The following is a 17,487-nucleotide window of genomic DNA, read 5'->3' as shown; positions in this document are numbered from 1 at the left end:
TTAACACTTTTTTCCATATCTTCAGTGTATATGGTCCGATTTTCCAAATTTTTTAAGTTAAGGATTTAAAAATTAAATTTTTTGTCATTTTAATAAAACAACCATGACGGCCAGACTGCCTTTTATCAGGTTTTTGGCTATTTTTATATGTTTTACATATTTCCCCATATCTTTGTATATTTTGATGCAATTTTCAAACTTTTATGGGATATCTGTATCAAAATAATTTTTCCCATTGTTATGAGCATCTTTAATATAATTTACTTTGACCATCGTCATCATGCAAAATAAAACAAGGTTTCATGTTTATTTTATCCAATAAATCTATTCTTGATTTTAGTAAAAACCTTTTAAATCTACGTATTCCAATCGACGATTTTTTGTGCTTCGCTACTTATGGATGTTGTCATCCTTGTTAATATATTATTAACTAACAGCTACACCTTTAGAGGCTTCTAGGGTCATTTAGGACACTTTTTGGAAGGAAAAGTAATTTTTGGGGTTTGGTATTTATTTCCAGGGGTTATTTCCCTAGGGGGGATGGAGGTACCCTCCCCTAAATCCCTTAATAGTTATTACCCTTAAGGAGCCTTAGCCTATAAGAAGCCTTGGCGGTGAGGAAGATCCTGAGCAAGCTATAGACATACATACAAATATCCTATCACTTTTTGACATTACGGGAACCATGACTAAGTGTATAATATATATATATATATATATATATATATATGTGTGTGTGTGTGTGTGTATGTGTGTGTGTAAGTGAGTCTTTCAAAGTTTTTGAAATTTTGACTGGTTTGGTCAATATACATTCTCAAAGCTGTGAAGAAAGAACAAGGATGCAAACTGCCATAAAACGAAGCTTTTTATAGTGCCTATTAATACAAATGACTAATGATAGGCCAATACTCAGAATAAACGAACAATGGAAGGACAGTATGCATTATGATTGACCAATGATAGGCCAGTATGACATCATTTTTTAAAGGCACTAAAAAAAGCTTCCATAAAACATTTAGCTAAAAAAAATCGTTAACCTAAAAAGAGTTTTCTTTCTGTTTATGGATTAAGTATTAACCCAAGAGGCTTGGTGGGTGACATCTTGGGATTATATGGCAGAGCCATTAACATTTTGAGACTCTTCAAATTGGGGAAAAAACGTCCAAACGAACATTTCCTTGTTGTTTGGAAGATTTGCTACAAATGAGATGATTTACTCGTCCATTCACAAATTCTTACATAGCAATCCTTCCCCCAGGGAGATATTTTTTTAAGAAGCGAAACTTTTATATATTTTGTTGCGTCCGTCCTTATGTCTGTCCGTCAGTATTTGTTCTATACTGTTAAAGAAAATAGTATTGTTTTTTCTATAAGTTGTCACTTATCAAAGAACAGATTGATTTCTCCATTTTAGAGAAGTTTTTTCCTAGGTCCGGGCTGGTTTAAGATACTTCTTTCAGAAGTCTAGGGATGGTTTTCAGCCATTTTCGACGTCCAGTTGTTTGAAATCATAAAAGCTTAATATATGGCTAAATTAATAGGAGAAAAAATAGAACATGCACATACAGAGAGATACTTTAGAGTTAACTTTAACCCTTAACGGTCGGGGGGGGGGGCGTTGAACGCCCCCCCATCCGGTTTTTTCTATCTCATTTTCTGTGTGTGAAAGATAAAGAGCCCAAACTGCTTGACTTTTTAAGTATGGGTATGACACATAACTGGGAGTTGGAATTTTTTGAAAATCTCCATCCTGGCGGACACAGGATGCCAGCAAACCTGGCAGGGTCATCCAGGTAAAGAACAAAAATATTTTTTTGACTTAAACAAAGCATTTTATCTTACCAAATTACTAAAATATCCTTTAGTAGTACATCCTCATCTTAAATACAGGTGTTCAAGTCAATTTCAGGTTCCAGGTATGATCCTGCAGGTCCTGATCCTCCAGGTCTCCAGAAATCTTTAAAAGGCTCCTGTGGCCGCAATTTTTGACTTAGAGACTTCAAATTTTAAACTTAAGCTTTTCTTATATGTCTAAATAATGTATTAAAATTTCATAAAGATCCGCCGCCGTTTTCCCGCTGACCGCCGACTGGCAGCTGCCAAGTACAGCTTCGGCCGCTGAAATTTATATTTTGATATTTCAAATATAAAATTTACATAAAAATAAACATTTTCTGCAAAAAAATTGTTCTTCTAGCTTTAAAAATAAAAAATTACAGCCGTTTGAAATTTTTGAGTAAAAAAGGACCTAAAAACAAAGGTTGTTAAATAAAAGTGTGAAGGAAGCGAAAATTGACTTAGACTTATAAAAGGTCGGAAATTCATCATAACACAGGGGACTTGCACAAACATTTTTAGCACTCTAGCTCTAATAGGAACTGAGATAATAAGGGGGGGGGGCGTTGAACTCCCCCCCCCCGACTGATTAAGGTGCGGCAAGGGGCCCGACTGTTAAGGGTTAACATTATATGCTTGGCTCTTTAGTGTTTATATGTGTGTTGTCATTCTTGTTTTATGTGTACGGATATTTGTCTACTTAAAGGCTATGATTTATATGAGAGTAACATATTTTCAAATACGTTGATACAAGAGTCAACATTACATAAATAGACATCAATAATATGTTGATAAAAGTAGTTTTAATTAGTTTTAAGTAAAAGGTTGAAAATCTTCCATATAAATAATATATTAGATTTTAACACTAACTTGAAAGTGCCATAAAAGCAATATGAAGCTATAAAAAAAATTGGCAATGTTCAAAGCCTTATTTTTCCAAATAAGGTACATTTTTAAAAATTTAATTCACTGAAATGTGAGTTGTTACTCCATTAACCTCCATAAAAATTAGGGGACAAGGTTATTACCCAAGTCAATTTACCCTAGGGGTAATAATCTTTGGGGACTAAAAACTAATTTTTGGCATGTCATTTTACCCCTCCCTAAAACTTGAATTATCCAACCTATGAAGATTTTATAACACCATCCCCCCACTAACAAAAAGCTAGGATGTCCTTGTAAAGTTAAAAGGATACAAAAAACTTTTTTTTACTAATCATTATTATTATTTAGGTTGGACCAGGTGGGGTGCCCATAAACCCCCGCATGCCCAGGAAGCCACCAGATTCGGACTCAGGGCTCATGTTTAGGTAGGTTTATCAAGTCAGACGCGTGACGTTTGTTTGTTGTTGCCAGGCACTCAATTCATTTCAAAATTCAAATAAAGGTCTTACAATTAAACTCTTAATTGTATGCAAATTGTTATACCATTAATACTAGAAAAGGAAACATTATGTTCTGGTTTTAGAATAACCAAATCAGTAATTGTATCCCAAAAATGTATGTTGTTGTTACTTTAGGATTGAAAACCTGTTTTGCCTTGGATCTCCCCTGCCTGTGTTCCTCAGTCTAAGATGGCGGGATCCCACAAATACAGGATTGTCAACTTTTTAATTAAATAATTATAAGCAGAGCAGTCAACTTTTTAGTTAATTAATTATGTATAGCTAGGATAGTTAGTTTAATGGTATTTGAATTTGAAGTTAGTTATTTGAAACAACTTTAACATTTTTATGAGAAAAATCTGCAAATTACCAAATTTTATGGCGTTCAGTTTTTATTAGATGTTACTACATGAAAGACAAACCTTAGTTGAATGATTGTCTTGTAACTTATGCATTCAATCATTTATTAAAAGTATAACTTTGATACTCGCTCATAAGCTAGTATCACTTAAAATTATGTGTTAAAGTTTACTATTTTGATTATTTTCATAACTAATCTTGCCTAAAACTTTCATTCTTATTAGTATATTTAATCCATGATACTTTCTTCTTCAATGCAGGACAATGGATGTAGAATATAGATATTAAGACAGAGGAAAAATTTTCGTCAATTTAGCTTGCCATTTCCCCTGTCATATATTGGTCAATTCTTTCATCCAGTAGGAGGGAAGGGGATAAGGGAGGTTGGGAAGTAGAATAAGTAACTTGGGTACATATCAGTGATTATTTTATAATATGCACTCATAAATGTGAGGTAAAATAGAATTAGGAACCAATGCCCTATTCCTGTATACTTGTATAACCTGAATAGAGATTTGTTGCCTTCTTCTAAAGAATGCGGGAAATAGTTTTGTCAGAGAATGGGGAGGAACAATGGCCATGAATAAAAAATACAACTCTATTAAATTTACTAGCTACCAAAGGTTGAATTATATATTTATTGGCAAGGATAAACAATGGCTGATAAATTGATTAACAATCCTGATGATGATAAACTAAATTATCTCTTCTACAGATTACAATTAGTTGTTAAAACATTTTGACACTCGACTTAATGAACCAACTAATCAAAATTCACTAGTCCCCTAAATTGTTAAGCAAACGAGTAAGAAAAACGTTATTATAAAACTTTGAGGACTAGTTTAATAAACAGCCAATTGTGCCATCTCTCTCTGATTTATTGGACATTGTCGTATCCCTGTGTATCTCTGAGTGGTATTCTTGAATTGAGGGAAGGGGGTTTATTTTAGTTTTGTTTAAAATAACTTAATTTAAATAGTCAGATACACGAATAGATTACTGTGTAATAGGTTCCTAACATACTATTTTCTTGTTTAGACTTTATCATCTTGTCTTTAAGAGGCGAGGCATTTCTATAAGTATCAGCTTCCATGACTGATTTATATTGATCTGATTACATTTATAGTAGATATAGTTGGCTCTTTTCATTAATATAAGCAATAGCATGTTAGAAATGACTTTTAGCTTTTAAACTTTGGATGATAATTCCTGTAACAATTTGGTACGTTAAGAAAGCGTTGCAATTCTACAATAGTTACCGGAAAGTACGCACGTCCTTTTAAAACATGCTAATTTTTTACTTTTTTGGCAATTTTTGTTTTGTTTTGTTCATGTTTTTTTGTTCTACAGGTTTCTTGCATAGCTTCGCTTTTATCTATTATCGTGTATCTTACTGTTACAATGTGTATGCTTTGGAGTGGGGGGCTGGTGTACTGGGGCACTCTCATTTTGTTCCTGTCAAATAAAAATGCAGCCTGCATATAAACATTTTCCAGGTATACAAGGATATGACAATATATTAATCTTCCTCCAATGTTTTAAGTGCAGATATTTTTATTTGAAAATTCCGGGATCTAAAGGGATTAGACAATGGACGATAAAATGATGTCTATCACCAATGATGATACACAAATATTATTTGATAACCACTAAGTAAGGTATGGATACACTATACAAGGTCTCATGTTGAGTATTCAAGTATATCTTACTTTTTAAGGACTGAAAGTCTTAACTGTGCATGTTTAAAATTGGGATCAAGGCACTATTCCTGCCCTATCTTTTATTGTAAATGCCGGACATAGAAGCAGTGTGGTTTGATCTAAAGGGATAAGACAATGGCCGTTAATTTGATGTACAACCCTAATGTTAATGCACAAAATTACCCCTTTTGTAGATTATGATTAGTGGTTGAAACGTTTGACACTCAATTTAATAAACCAACCAATATAGATTTATTAAAAGTCCCCAAAGTTGTTAAACTATTGAATAAGAAACGTTATTACAAAGCTTTGGGGACTAAAGCATAAACAGCCCCATACTGGGGGAAGAAATGTTTGTAGATTATTTTATCGCAAATGTTCTTTCTCTCCCGAATATTTTTAAATTTATTTTATAAAAGTGTGGAATGTAGAGATGTGTTCTTTATCTCAAGAAACTATTTAGACTCTATGATTTTTTGTGCTACTTATGTATTGTTGACATCCTTGTTTTTATCCACCTTATTAAAATTTAGACATTAAAGTTAAAGGCGAAATATTTTTTATATGATTTATAATTATCTTTTTTTGGTTTGTGTTCTATACACCTACATTAAAGGACTTCTTAGATTGTCTTTTTTGAGAAATGAGAAAATAAAGGCATTTTTTCCCACTGAATGAGTGAAAAAAATCTTTTCATTATTATAAATCACCCTCCTCTCCACTCTCTTTGGACCATAATAAGGTATTAAATGGAAGTAATGATTGGTCTGATATTTTTGTCGAATTTATGATCCTCATGAAGCTATTAGCATTTTTAAAAGCGAAGCTTTCCTATAATTAGGGTCAGTCCGTCCGTCTTGAACGGATAGCTCGTTAATTTAGGCATGTTAAAATTGTCCTATCGAATTCAAACTTTGCATTGTGATTCCTGTAGTAGTTAGGTACTATTTAGAAAGCGTAGCAACTCTATAATCGTTACCAGAATGTCTGTATGTCCAGTTTAAACCTGTTGATTTTTAACTTTTTTAACAACAAATTTGTATGTGATAAAATTATCCGATTGATCTGATGTTCGGGATACTTATTCCTAGGACAACAAAGTACAATGTTATAAGCGAAGCATCTCTATAATCAAGTCCTAAAAATGTAAGTATGTCCTAAAACATTATCCTGTATTTAAGCATTTTTTCAACAAATTTACTTACAATTTTGATTCGACATTTATATATTTATGTTCTCATTTTTCAGTTCTGACACTCTACTGTCTAAAAGTATTAATGTTCGTTTGTTCTACCGTTTCAGGGCTTCGCTTTTATGGATGTTGTCATCCTTGTTTTATTTACACTAAAACATTAAATAATAAAATGAAAACAGTATAGTTAGGTTAGGTTATATATTTGATCATAGGTACAACTTAAAAATGGAAAATGGGGGAGGGAGGTTCTTTTGGGTTTCTGCACTCCTCCAATGGAAAACTGAAAAATATAAAAGTGTAAAGAATGGATTCCATCAAATTCCTTCACATTTTCTCTCTTTTGTGAAGAAAGTATTAAAGTTGATGCAGTCAAACGCTTTTATAACATCATAATTTGTAACATGGTTCTAAACTTAATTGATTTATTTTTCATGAGTATTATTTACAGCTATGCTATAGTTATTTGCCTATAGTAAAATGTGATTGATTGATTTATAACTAGAATTTTTTTTATTTATTCGTTGTTTTAGGTTCTGGTGTTATTTGTACAAGTGTTAATGTTATTGATTGAATGCTATAAGTTGACAATGTTTTTACAGAGCTGCATGAGCACATTTTGCCGCGTCACCTTGTCAAGTACCTTTATAATATCTATCATCCCTGTGATCCTGTTGCGTACAGGTAAGAGTTGAACTATGGTACTTTTTCATTATTTCTCTTCCATGGAATTCAAAAGAATTATTGAATAAAATTTCTTTTATTAGCAACTTTTCTTTTATGTAATAAAAGCAAAGGATGAAAACTTTCATTGTATGCATGTTCATTTAATTCATTTTGAGGAACAATAGAAGGTCAATTGATATATTGTACATCCCTAATTACAATAAACAAAATCAAACTTGATTGAAAATTTTGGAGAAACCAATTAAGACTTGAAAATTAAACTTTATCAAGAAGGAGCAGGATTAGATAGGATTCATGTTTTAGAGCATGTCAATATAAAGAATGTAAAGTAATTTAAAGAAAGTTTTGTTTTACCTCAAGATAATTATTGATCATTACTTTTGATTTTCTTACCCTGTCATCTTAATCAAATTTAAAATGTAGAGAGTTGAATTGGATTGGGGAAGGTTTTAGACTTTTTGTGAATAGTCCCTTTCGTAACATCGCCCCATAAGGGGCGATTCGTCGTATTTTTAAAATGGCTTTTTATAGGTTATTTTAGGTTCGGTTAGGTAATATTGGGTTAGGTGATTGCCCCACAGGGTTAGGTAATTGGCCCCACAGGGTTAGAGCCCCACGCAGGGGCTAGAAATATGAGAAAAGCTACTGTGAAAAATACGAAGAATCGTCCCATAAGGTGCGATGTTACGAAAGGGACTATACCAGACTTTTTTACTAAGAGAGAGCTTCACCACCCCACTGAGACAACCAGCCCTCACACTTTTTCAAACTAAAAATAAATGTCGAGCGACCGACCACCACCACCTTTACAGACTATGGGCGCATCCATTAGTATTAAATAAATAACTAATAAATATTTATAAATTTTCAGAATAGAGCCAATATTCATGAAGATATATTCTGAAATAGAACCCTTACATATTTATAATTTCAACCAGGTAAAATATTTTAAACAAGGACAATTATGTACATAATATAAAGAGAGCGAAGCAATAACAAGCTTAAATTTCATTAAAAAGAATATTGAATAATTGTTGAATTTATTGAGTCAATTCTTACTATAATTAATTGATATTAAAAGATATGAAGGTTAAAAATATAAAATCAATTTAAATTAAAAATAAAAGTAAATATGCCCTAAATTTCACCAAACTCTTATTATAGACTTTCAACAAAAAAGCTATAAATAACAATTTTGATAAACACATTTTTGAACATTTTTGATCCGGTAAAGTTATCTTTTGAAAACTTTTAAATAGTTGCTTTAGTGAATCAATAAAAAACAACATGAAGAGTATTTTGGCGTTCTCAATTTCTAATCCTGTTTTAAAGTCTTAGAGTTGTACGTGATCTTAGTGATTGGCCTTTTATCAATTTCTAATTTCACAGACGGATAAGATGCCGTACAACAGTTTGCCCCTGCAGCCAGTGAAACGTGATCCTCCCGGGCAGGAGGGGCTGCCCACCGGCCTGCCCGTAAACATTGCCAACGGTGCCATTAACATTGACATGGGCAGGATGGCCAGCGGCGTGGCTGCAGGCCTCCAGAATCCGGCTACTCAGGTATTATACATTTTTCAGGGAAGGAGAGGACATTTGGTTATCTATTGCACTAGTCCCCAAAGTTTTATAGTGAAATTTTCTTATTCATTGGCTTAACAATTTTGGGGACTTTTATTGAATTTGATTGGTTGGTTTATTTAAATAGGTGTCCAAATGTATCCATGTATCACTATTTGTAATCTATTGAAGTGTGAAATTCGGGGATGTACATCAATTTATCGGCCATTTTCTATAAATCCCATAAGATCCCTCGTTTTTTTTTGTAGGATCCGGCAGCACAACAGCAGCAGGCAGCCCAGCAACAGCAGAACAGCCAGGGATTCTGGAATCTGATGCGCAGCGCGGCCACCGGGGCTGTGCACCAGCAACAGCAACAGGCTGGCGCAGGAATGCAGGATCAGGTAATCACTTTCTTATTGTTAAAGTATTAAAGGAAGCCTGCAGAAAATACATCGCTCTAAACCGAATTTTATCAATGAAAAGTGGTATTTTTATTGTTAAATGTAATTAACTTTGTGCTTAAAACAGATGCATAATTTTGCTTCTAGCTGATGTAATTTAATTTTAAAATTTCTGAGAATATGGCTGAAAAATGTTAAAGCTTTTTCACTCCTTAAAATGTAATTTTAATATAAAACGCTTAGACGTCCTTGGTTGAAGAGTCTTTTGTCCAATTTAACGAAACACAAGTAATTAAATTCAAAATGTATATGCCTGTGTATTTTGTAGATGAATGGTCACATGACGAACGGGATGAGGTACGGTCCAGAATTAAGACTTCCAGATGGCAAGAGATTAGCGTACAGGTAAATGACGTCAATCTATTTAATCGCGGGGTAAACAAATTTCAAAAATATTTTTTTGATGCTGAGAAGTCGAACAATCAATCAATAACTTCATGTACAATTTAAAGATGGACTATGCAGTAGAGGAGTCAATCAATCAATACAAACTAAAAATCTATAACAGTGATATGAATATTGTCGCATTTCATTTTGTGTTTGTACTATGTAGTAAAAGAATCCAGCTAATAATCGTTAATGCGCGAATTATTTCATGATGTATTGAAAGAAAAAATCAACCAATCAAACAAATGAACTAATGCCGCGAATAATTTTCAGGATGGACACTGTAATAAAAATTCGATCAATTAACTAATGCCGCGTGCAATTTTTAGGATGGACTATGTAGTGTAGGAAACCGGCTTATAATCATTATTGCCGCGTATTATTAACATGCGGTTTGAAAGAATAAATCAATCAATCAAATAAATGTACTAATTCCGCGTATAATTTTCAGGATGGACTATGTAGTGAAGGAATCCGGGAACTCGTACATAGCCGCTGTGACGTCACACACCAGCTACTGGTGCAACAAGGACATTGCTTTCTTCATTCTTACCAAGCTCTTCCCGGAGTTAGAAAATGTTCAACTACCTCCAAATATACAATAATAGTTTACTTTTATTTTTTGTATTGCAAAGCTACTCTAGGATTAACTTTTTTGTCCGTTTGTTATTTTCCAATTAGTATCAACTTCAATATTAATGTTTTTGTAAGGAATATGACATCTAAAATAGAATTATTTTACCTGAAACTTTTCTGCAATTTGAAATAATTTCTTTTAGAGGAAAAATTTGTATTTTAACACAAATTATTCTATTCTATGATTATCGAAGTATCAAAATGTTTTATAAAAAAAAAATTTCACTGGCTAAAGGTAAAAAAATCTCTAATTTGTAAAATATTCCATAGTTTGAAGAGTTTAATTACTGAACATTCCTACTAGGGTTGGCAATCCGGATCCGGAATCCGCCCAATTTTGGAATCCGAATCCGGAATTCGTTTTTTAATAGCGGATTCCGGATTCTTAATTGGTAGGCTAAAATTAGCGTCTTCAGTTTTTTCTTTCAACTGCCTCTTTTTCAAGGCAAAGATTATCATCATTACATATAAAATCTTTTAAAATCTGGTTCGATTATCGAAAGTGAATTATAGAGAACACCAAGAACATTAATTTTTAGGACATAAGTAGCACTTAATTTTTTTAAAGATCCTTTTAAAATACTGCTAGAATCCGGAATCCGCCAAAAATAAGAATCCGGAATCCGATGCTGTGAGTATTGGTGCAAAAAATATGACGTAACAAAAAAAATTAGCCAATGAGAGGCCGTTATTGACCTATGGTAAAATTTATAGTGGACTCTCATTGGCTAATTTTTTTTGTTACGTCATATTTTTTGCACCAATACTCACATCATCCGAAATCCGCCATTTTTTTTGACGAATTTTTTTAAGAATCCGGAATCCGAATCCGGCCTAAAAATTTGACGGATTGCCATCACTAATTCCTACTATATTTAAATTTAAGACTCCTCTCTATCACTTAGGTTTACCTATCATAGAAAATAGTTATGGGATTTTGCCGATTCATTTTTTCATATTAAATAATTAAAATATACTTTAAATCTTGAGAGTTCAATTTATGTACTTTAGACTTTGGTAAAGTGTTTGATGTATTTCATCAAATAAAATACCTTCAAATACAAGAATTAGTGATTAAACTCTTCAGATGTTTCATTTTTTCTCAACCAACGCAGTTTAAGGAGGGAAACTACTCTATAACAAGGATTTGTATGTTCACGTAGCTTTCTTGTTCATTGACGGGTTTGGAATGTATAAAAACAAGGATGACAACATCCATAAAAGCGAAGCACTGAAACGGTAGGTCAAACGGACATTAACACTTGTACAGTGTCAGAACTGAATAATCATAATGTAAATGTATAAGAGTCAAAGCAAAATTGTAAGTAAATTTGTTGAAAAACTGCTTGATTCAGGATAATGTTTATGGACATACGAACATTTTTAGAACTTGATTACAGAGTTGCTTCGCTGATTACATTATACTTTGTTGTCTCAGGAATCAATATACGAAAAATTAGATCAATCGGATGATCAGATCACATAAAAATTTGTTGTTAAAAAAGTAAAAAAAATCAACATGTTTAAAATGGACGTACGGACATTTTGGTGATTATTATAGAGTTGCTACGCTTTCTAAGTCGTACCTAACTACAAAGGAATCACCATGCAAAATTTGAAATCGATAGGACAATTCTAACATGCCTAAATTAACGAAAAAAGCTATCCGTTACGGACGTACGGACGGACCGACCCTAATTATAGAAAAGCTTCGCTTTTAAAAAGACACAAAGCTATTTAACAAAAATGCCTTTGATTTTTTTTCAACACTTTGCTAGCATTTTTTGTTGTATGTATTACACTTGAATGTTCTATTATTTAAAACTTATTAACAGCTGCGCTACTTTTCGGGAGAATTGTCCTTGTTATTTCAAGCAAATAATTTGTGATCTTATTAAGAAAAGATACACTTGTTATGAATTTTGTCATCCTTGTTTGTTTTGATTTTTTTAACAAAATAGAATTTCAAAATTGGAGGGAGTTTTAAGAACTAGACAATAGGATAAAAAAATACTTTCTGAAAAAAAAGAAATTTTTCTTTCTGTTCTTTTTTTATTTTCATATTTATATCTGCTATGTAGATGTTTTAAAATTTTAAAATCTTTCACATAAAAACTAAAATCAAAATTTTAAATCATTAAATCAAATTAAATTTTACTGTCCATAAGATTAAGAAAATTACATAGCATAATTTATATTAAGTTAATTTCTTCTGTAATTTTCAAAGATTTTATATATACTATGTTACATAAAAAATTGTTTATTTTATTAAAAATTTATTTATGACTATGTTAAATTTTATTTATAGATTACAAATTAGATTTTATTCAATTCAATATTTTTAATATATTATGAAATTGATATTATTATTAAATTATTAGAATTGGGTTAAGTAACAGAGGTAACTCATTATATTTTTTTACTCGATAACTTTAAAGGCAGCTAATGACCAAATAACTATTATACAGATATTTTAAAACAACACAACAGGAACACAGCGCGTATGAAGGTGCTTTGACTTTTGTGTCAGAACATAAATTGGGACATAGTGCATTTCATTACCCAGGTTAGGTAACTTCATTTCACTTTTCAATAAAATCTAAAATGCAGCCGTTTTTGAGAAAATTAGATTTTAAAATTTCAAGTTCAATTTTCATCCACTAGGAGTTACCGCATAATCATGACAAGAAAAGCAAAGGTTATTTATTTAAATTTTTGAACAACTTTGCTTTTATAAAGTCTGTCATAAAACCTCTCTATATATGATTTATTTAGGGCTGAATTTCCGTGACCTTAGCAAAGCAACTGATAAAAAAAGACATTAAGGGGGGGGGAAGTTCTGACACATTTGCGTAAACCTGGTGTATAGGCTTTATCTTTGGACTGAGAGGATAGGTTATTAGGGATAAAATCATTCTTATATGATGAATTTCCCCCAGATTTAAGATTTTTTGGATAGGCCTCCAGGTTCCGGAGCTCCAGGCCTCCAGGTGGTCTCTCTACAGGTAAAAATGAAAAAAAAAATTTTTTTTAAAGAGTTAGATGTCACCTTAAGAGACAAAATATGTAGGGTAAGGGGGGGGAAATTTCGGTTTTTTTTCGGTTTTTTTGAAAAAAAATGGGGTAAATATTAATATTTTCAAATGAAACCAAGACCAGTAGAAAGCTTACGGAAAGGACTATCAGGTCCTAAATGGACATTATCCTAGGACTTTTAGAAGTTGGCCGAAATTGACCGCAAAAAAGTTACCGATATTTCCCCACCACCGGGGGAAATATCGGTAATTTTTTTCAACCTAAAAAAAATCGATGAAAAACGGCCAAACGGCCAGTCAAACATAAATAATCATAATTAGTATAGGTTATAGGGATTATCCACAAAAAGTTTCATAATGATCGGACTATTCCTTCTATGTTAAAAATGAATTTTTTTGAAAGACGCGAATTTTCGATTTTTTTTTTCGAAAATTTTTTTTTTAAAACTTAAAATTAATATAAGAAAAAAACGTATTTTATTACTTTTTAGGCCTGATCCTAAAAAAGCTCACATTGAACTATAGATTTAGCCCAAAAAACATGAAAATTGATTAAAAATTGACCTCAAAAATTGAATTTGAAGCAAAAGTGTCATCTTTGCAAAAAATCTTGACTACATTTTAACCTTAAAAAAAATCGATGAAAAAAGGCCAAACGACCAAACAAGCGTAATAAATCATAATTAGTATAGGTGATTGGGATTAACCACAAAAAAATTCATAAAGATCGGACTATTCCTCCTATGTCAAAAATATTTTTTTTTCAAAGGACCAGAAATTTTGATTTTTTCCTCGCAAAATTTTGATTCAAAAAATAAAATTAATTTTTTTTTGTTTTTTATCTGTTCTATTCATTTTTAGGCCTAATTCTTAAAAAGTCCATATGGAATAATAGATTTGACAAAAGAAAACATGAAAACATGACCTTAAAAGTTGAATTTTAATTTCTTTTGAAATTACCGATTTTTCCCCCGGCGCCAACTTTGGTCATTTTTGAAAAAAATATTAACCCGATTTTAAAGCTCTCAACGGATTTGGAAAAAGCGGGCAATTTCTAGTTCAAAAAGTTTTTCAGATCAGCTCTAGGTCTTATCAATTTTTGTGTAGGTCGATCTTTACACACCTACTAAAAAATTTTTGGAAAAAAAAATTTTTCGTCCGACTTTGAGACCCAATAAGTACCCTTAATATTCATCTCACAAAAAATTCATTTTATACTTTTTTGTAGGCAATTTAATAAGGAACAAATTTGCTTTTATGTTTTTTTCTGTCATTTGAAAGGAACATGGAGAAAAAGGTCATTTAATGAAGGTAGGTCGAAATTACCGAGAATAGCCCCTTACCGAAACTTCCCCCCCCTTACCCTATGTTTTTTCTTCAAATATGTGAATAACAATCAAAAAGAAGCATATTTTGTTTTGTAAGTTAACCTCTAACTCTTCAAAAAAAAATCTTATTTTTAACTTTTACCTGTACAGAGACCACCTGGAGGCCTGGAGCTCCGGAACCTGGAGGCCTATCCAAAATATCTTAAATCTGGGGGAAATTCATCATATAAGAATGATTTTATCCCTAATAACCTATCCTCTCAGTCCAAAGATAAAGCCTATACACCAGGTTTACGCAAATGTGTCAGAACTCCCCCCCCCCCCCCTTAACTTACTTCAGGAGTGGTTTTATGAAAAACTTTATTAAAGCAAACTTGTTCAAAATTGAAGTGAAAATTGAACTTAAAATTTTCAAATCTAATTTTATCAAAAACGACTGCATTTTAGATTTTATTGAAGTGAAATGAAGTTACCTAACTATGTCCCAATTTAGGTTCTGACACAAAAGTCAAAGCACCTTCATACGCACTGTGGGATTATTAGTACAAATGTTCCGCAGCTTTAAAAATGCTCGAATAAAAACATTTAACTTAATTCATGCATTATTTTCTAGTTTTTACTGTATTTGTTTTAAAAAACGTATGATGGGAAACTTAAGGTTACTTGACTTGGATCCAATTATTAAACATACACATATAAATTATTATATGCAATGCAGAAAAATGATATTTTTGACAATCAAATGCAATGTAAAGGAGCGAGGTTTAGCGTAAAAAGCTGATCACTTCGTTTTCTTATGTAAATATGTTTTACCTAACCACAGTCAGCTTGAGGTATAATTAGGTATGTTACAATTTTCATGTTTTTTGACCTTCATATAAAAAACTTAATTTTTTTTAAAAACAGAATTTAAAACTTTCCACTCAGGTCTTTAAAATAATAAAATGTATTTTGAAAAAGGTTTCCTTAATTGTTGTTAAAAATCTAAATTTAGCATTCGCAATCACTTAAATTTTTCAAAAAAAAAATTTCTGCTCTTTTAAAGATTAAGATTTATATCAAATAGGTCAACTAGTTGGGGAATTTTACATTCTCATTTTTACCTTAAACTTACTGTGTACAGCTGTATGCTTGTATTTGAAAGTCATTATTATATTATATTTTATGGACATAATTGTCCTTGTATTTAAATCTATATTTCATCTAAAAATTGTCACATTAGCGTGTCTCTCTACAGTGTTATATTTTTTAACAATCTCTCCCCCCAATTTTAATAAAGTTTGTTAAATAAATTTTCACTTATCTTTCACACTAAAAGACAGTTAAAAATCACATTTTAAGATTTTGAGGCACATCACATAAAATGGAATCATAAAGGATAATGAAATTGACAGAATGCAAGCTTTTTTCTACAAAACTTAGTGTCAATTTAATTATCCTTTTAATGGCAATGTTAATCAAATTTACAAATTAGACAAAATCAACTCTTTTTAAGATACTATGAATTAAATTCAAATGATTTCTTCCTTAATATCATAAAATAACCTACACTCTCTTAAAAATCAAAAGGAGCTGAAAGTACAATATACACAAAATTTCTTGTTGACAAATTTTAGAAGATGTTGATAAATTAATCGCCATTTTCTAGCTTTAGAGATAACTATAAGGAGATAAAAAATTGTTTATGAAAAGAAAAAAAAGAAAATTTTATTTGTTGTGTAAATCATACTTTCAACCTAATTTGAATTCTAGCAGTGTGTGGCATTTTATATTTTTTAACATGTCAATAAAACCAAACCTTGATTTTTTTAAAAGACTAAAATTTTATCAAAGATTGCATTTTATTAAAGTTTTAATAATTACAAGACAAATTCTGATATTATTTAGTTATAAATATAGCAAAACTATTTTAGTTAGTCTATTAATAAACTTTGATGTGCCAAAAACCAAGACACTTTTGAATGTGATGCAATCTTTGTGTTTTCTCCTAGGATATATGGAGGGGTATAAGATCTCTAAAATGGCTAATATTTAGGATTTTTAGGGAAGAAAAATGGAAAGTTTTTAAAAGGGGGAGGGAGATAGGGTATTTTTTAAAAGATTGGCTTTAAAACAAATATGTGATCTTTTACTAATCCATCAATTCCTGGATTTTCTCTGAACCACTAAAGTTTACAATGACCAAAAAATAGCTTTTTACATTTACTATGAAATCCCAATTTAAGCCTATAATAGATTATAAATTACAATCAAAATAGGACGTCAAATTACAAATTTTAACTATTGTTACAAAACTACATATTATATTATTTAGCATAGCTTTTCTACCTTAACTAAACAAATATAAATATATTGCAGTTGAAAGGGACAGCCATTTAGAATAGATTATAGAATATACAATGCGCCTAACTTGATTTGAATTATGGCCAACTTTATTGATACCATACAAAACCAAAGCAGTAGGAAAAAGGCCAAATTCTGTCTTTCATGGTTTCAAAATAAATGTTTTTTTTGTTGAGTTATTACAAGTTTTTTAAGATCAAATTTTTACCCACAAGAAATTGACAAACAAGCGCAGAATCTTTTTAAAAGTTTTGCCTTTAAGGAGTAATTGTCATCTATATGTAATGCTTTGCTTAGATCACAAAACACTAAGAATTGTTTGAATCTTATTTTGATTATTTCACATCTGTTTTCTTCAAAAAGAAACTTACTTTGAATTTAAATGATGATAATTGCCTTTTCACTATGGCTTCAAAAACAAATAATATCTGCTGGATCATTACCTGTTCTGAGTCATACTGAAGAATCATTTATCTCATTGTAATATAGACAATTTTCTATGAATATAAAGTAAAAATTACAATATTAATACCAATTGTGTTATCCCGGAGCTTAGGTCCCTCAGGACTAACAA

The 17,487-nt window shown here is 31.2% G+C and overlaps 2 protein-coding genes across 2 annotated transcripts in view; both read left to right on the top strand.

Moving 5' to 3' along the window:
- PAPLA1 (Phosphatidic Acid Phospholipase A1) overlaps positions 1-10,427 on the top strand; it is a 256,678-nt gene extending 246,251 nt beyond the window's left edge. Inside the window, exons 26-33 of the mRNA XM_080178180.1 lie at positions 3,070-3,146; positions 3,357-3,433; positions 7,076-7,157; positions 8,032-8,098; positions 8,550-8,723; positions 8,990-9,124; positions 9,453-9,529; positions 10,023-10,427. Of these exons, the coding sequence (XP_080034306.1) occupies positions 3,070-3,146; positions 3,357-3,433; positions 7,076-7,157; positions 8,032-8,098; positions 8,550-8,723; positions 8,990-9,124; positions 9,453-9,529; positions 10,023-10,176 (843 nt within the window). The 3' untranslated portion in view covers positions 10,177-10,427. The remainder of the gene's footprint in view (positions 1-3,069; positions 3,147-3,356; positions 3,434-7,075; positions 7,158-8,031; positions 8,099-8,549; positions 8,724-8,989; positions 9,125-9,452; positions 9,530-10,022) is intronic.
- Positions 1-17,487, top strand: part of Ns4 (Nucleostemin 4) — a 160,580-nt gene that overhangs the window by 81,999 nt on the left and 61,094 nt on the right. The gene's annotated exons all lie outside the window — the stretch shown is intronic.

The sequence above is a fragment of the Acartia tonsa genome, chromosome 12, assembly GCF_053477335.1.
Source record: "Acartia tonsa isolate MP-2025a chromosome 12, ASM5347733v1, whole genome shotgun sequence".
In the NCBI taxonomy this organism is placed as follows: domain Eukaryota; kingdom Metazoa; phylum Arthropoda; class Copepoda; order Calanoida; family Acartiidae; genus Acartia; species Acartia tonsa.
The sequence above is the reverse complement of the archived record's forward strand: the minus strand, read 5'-3'. Positions and strand labels throughout refer to the sequence as shown.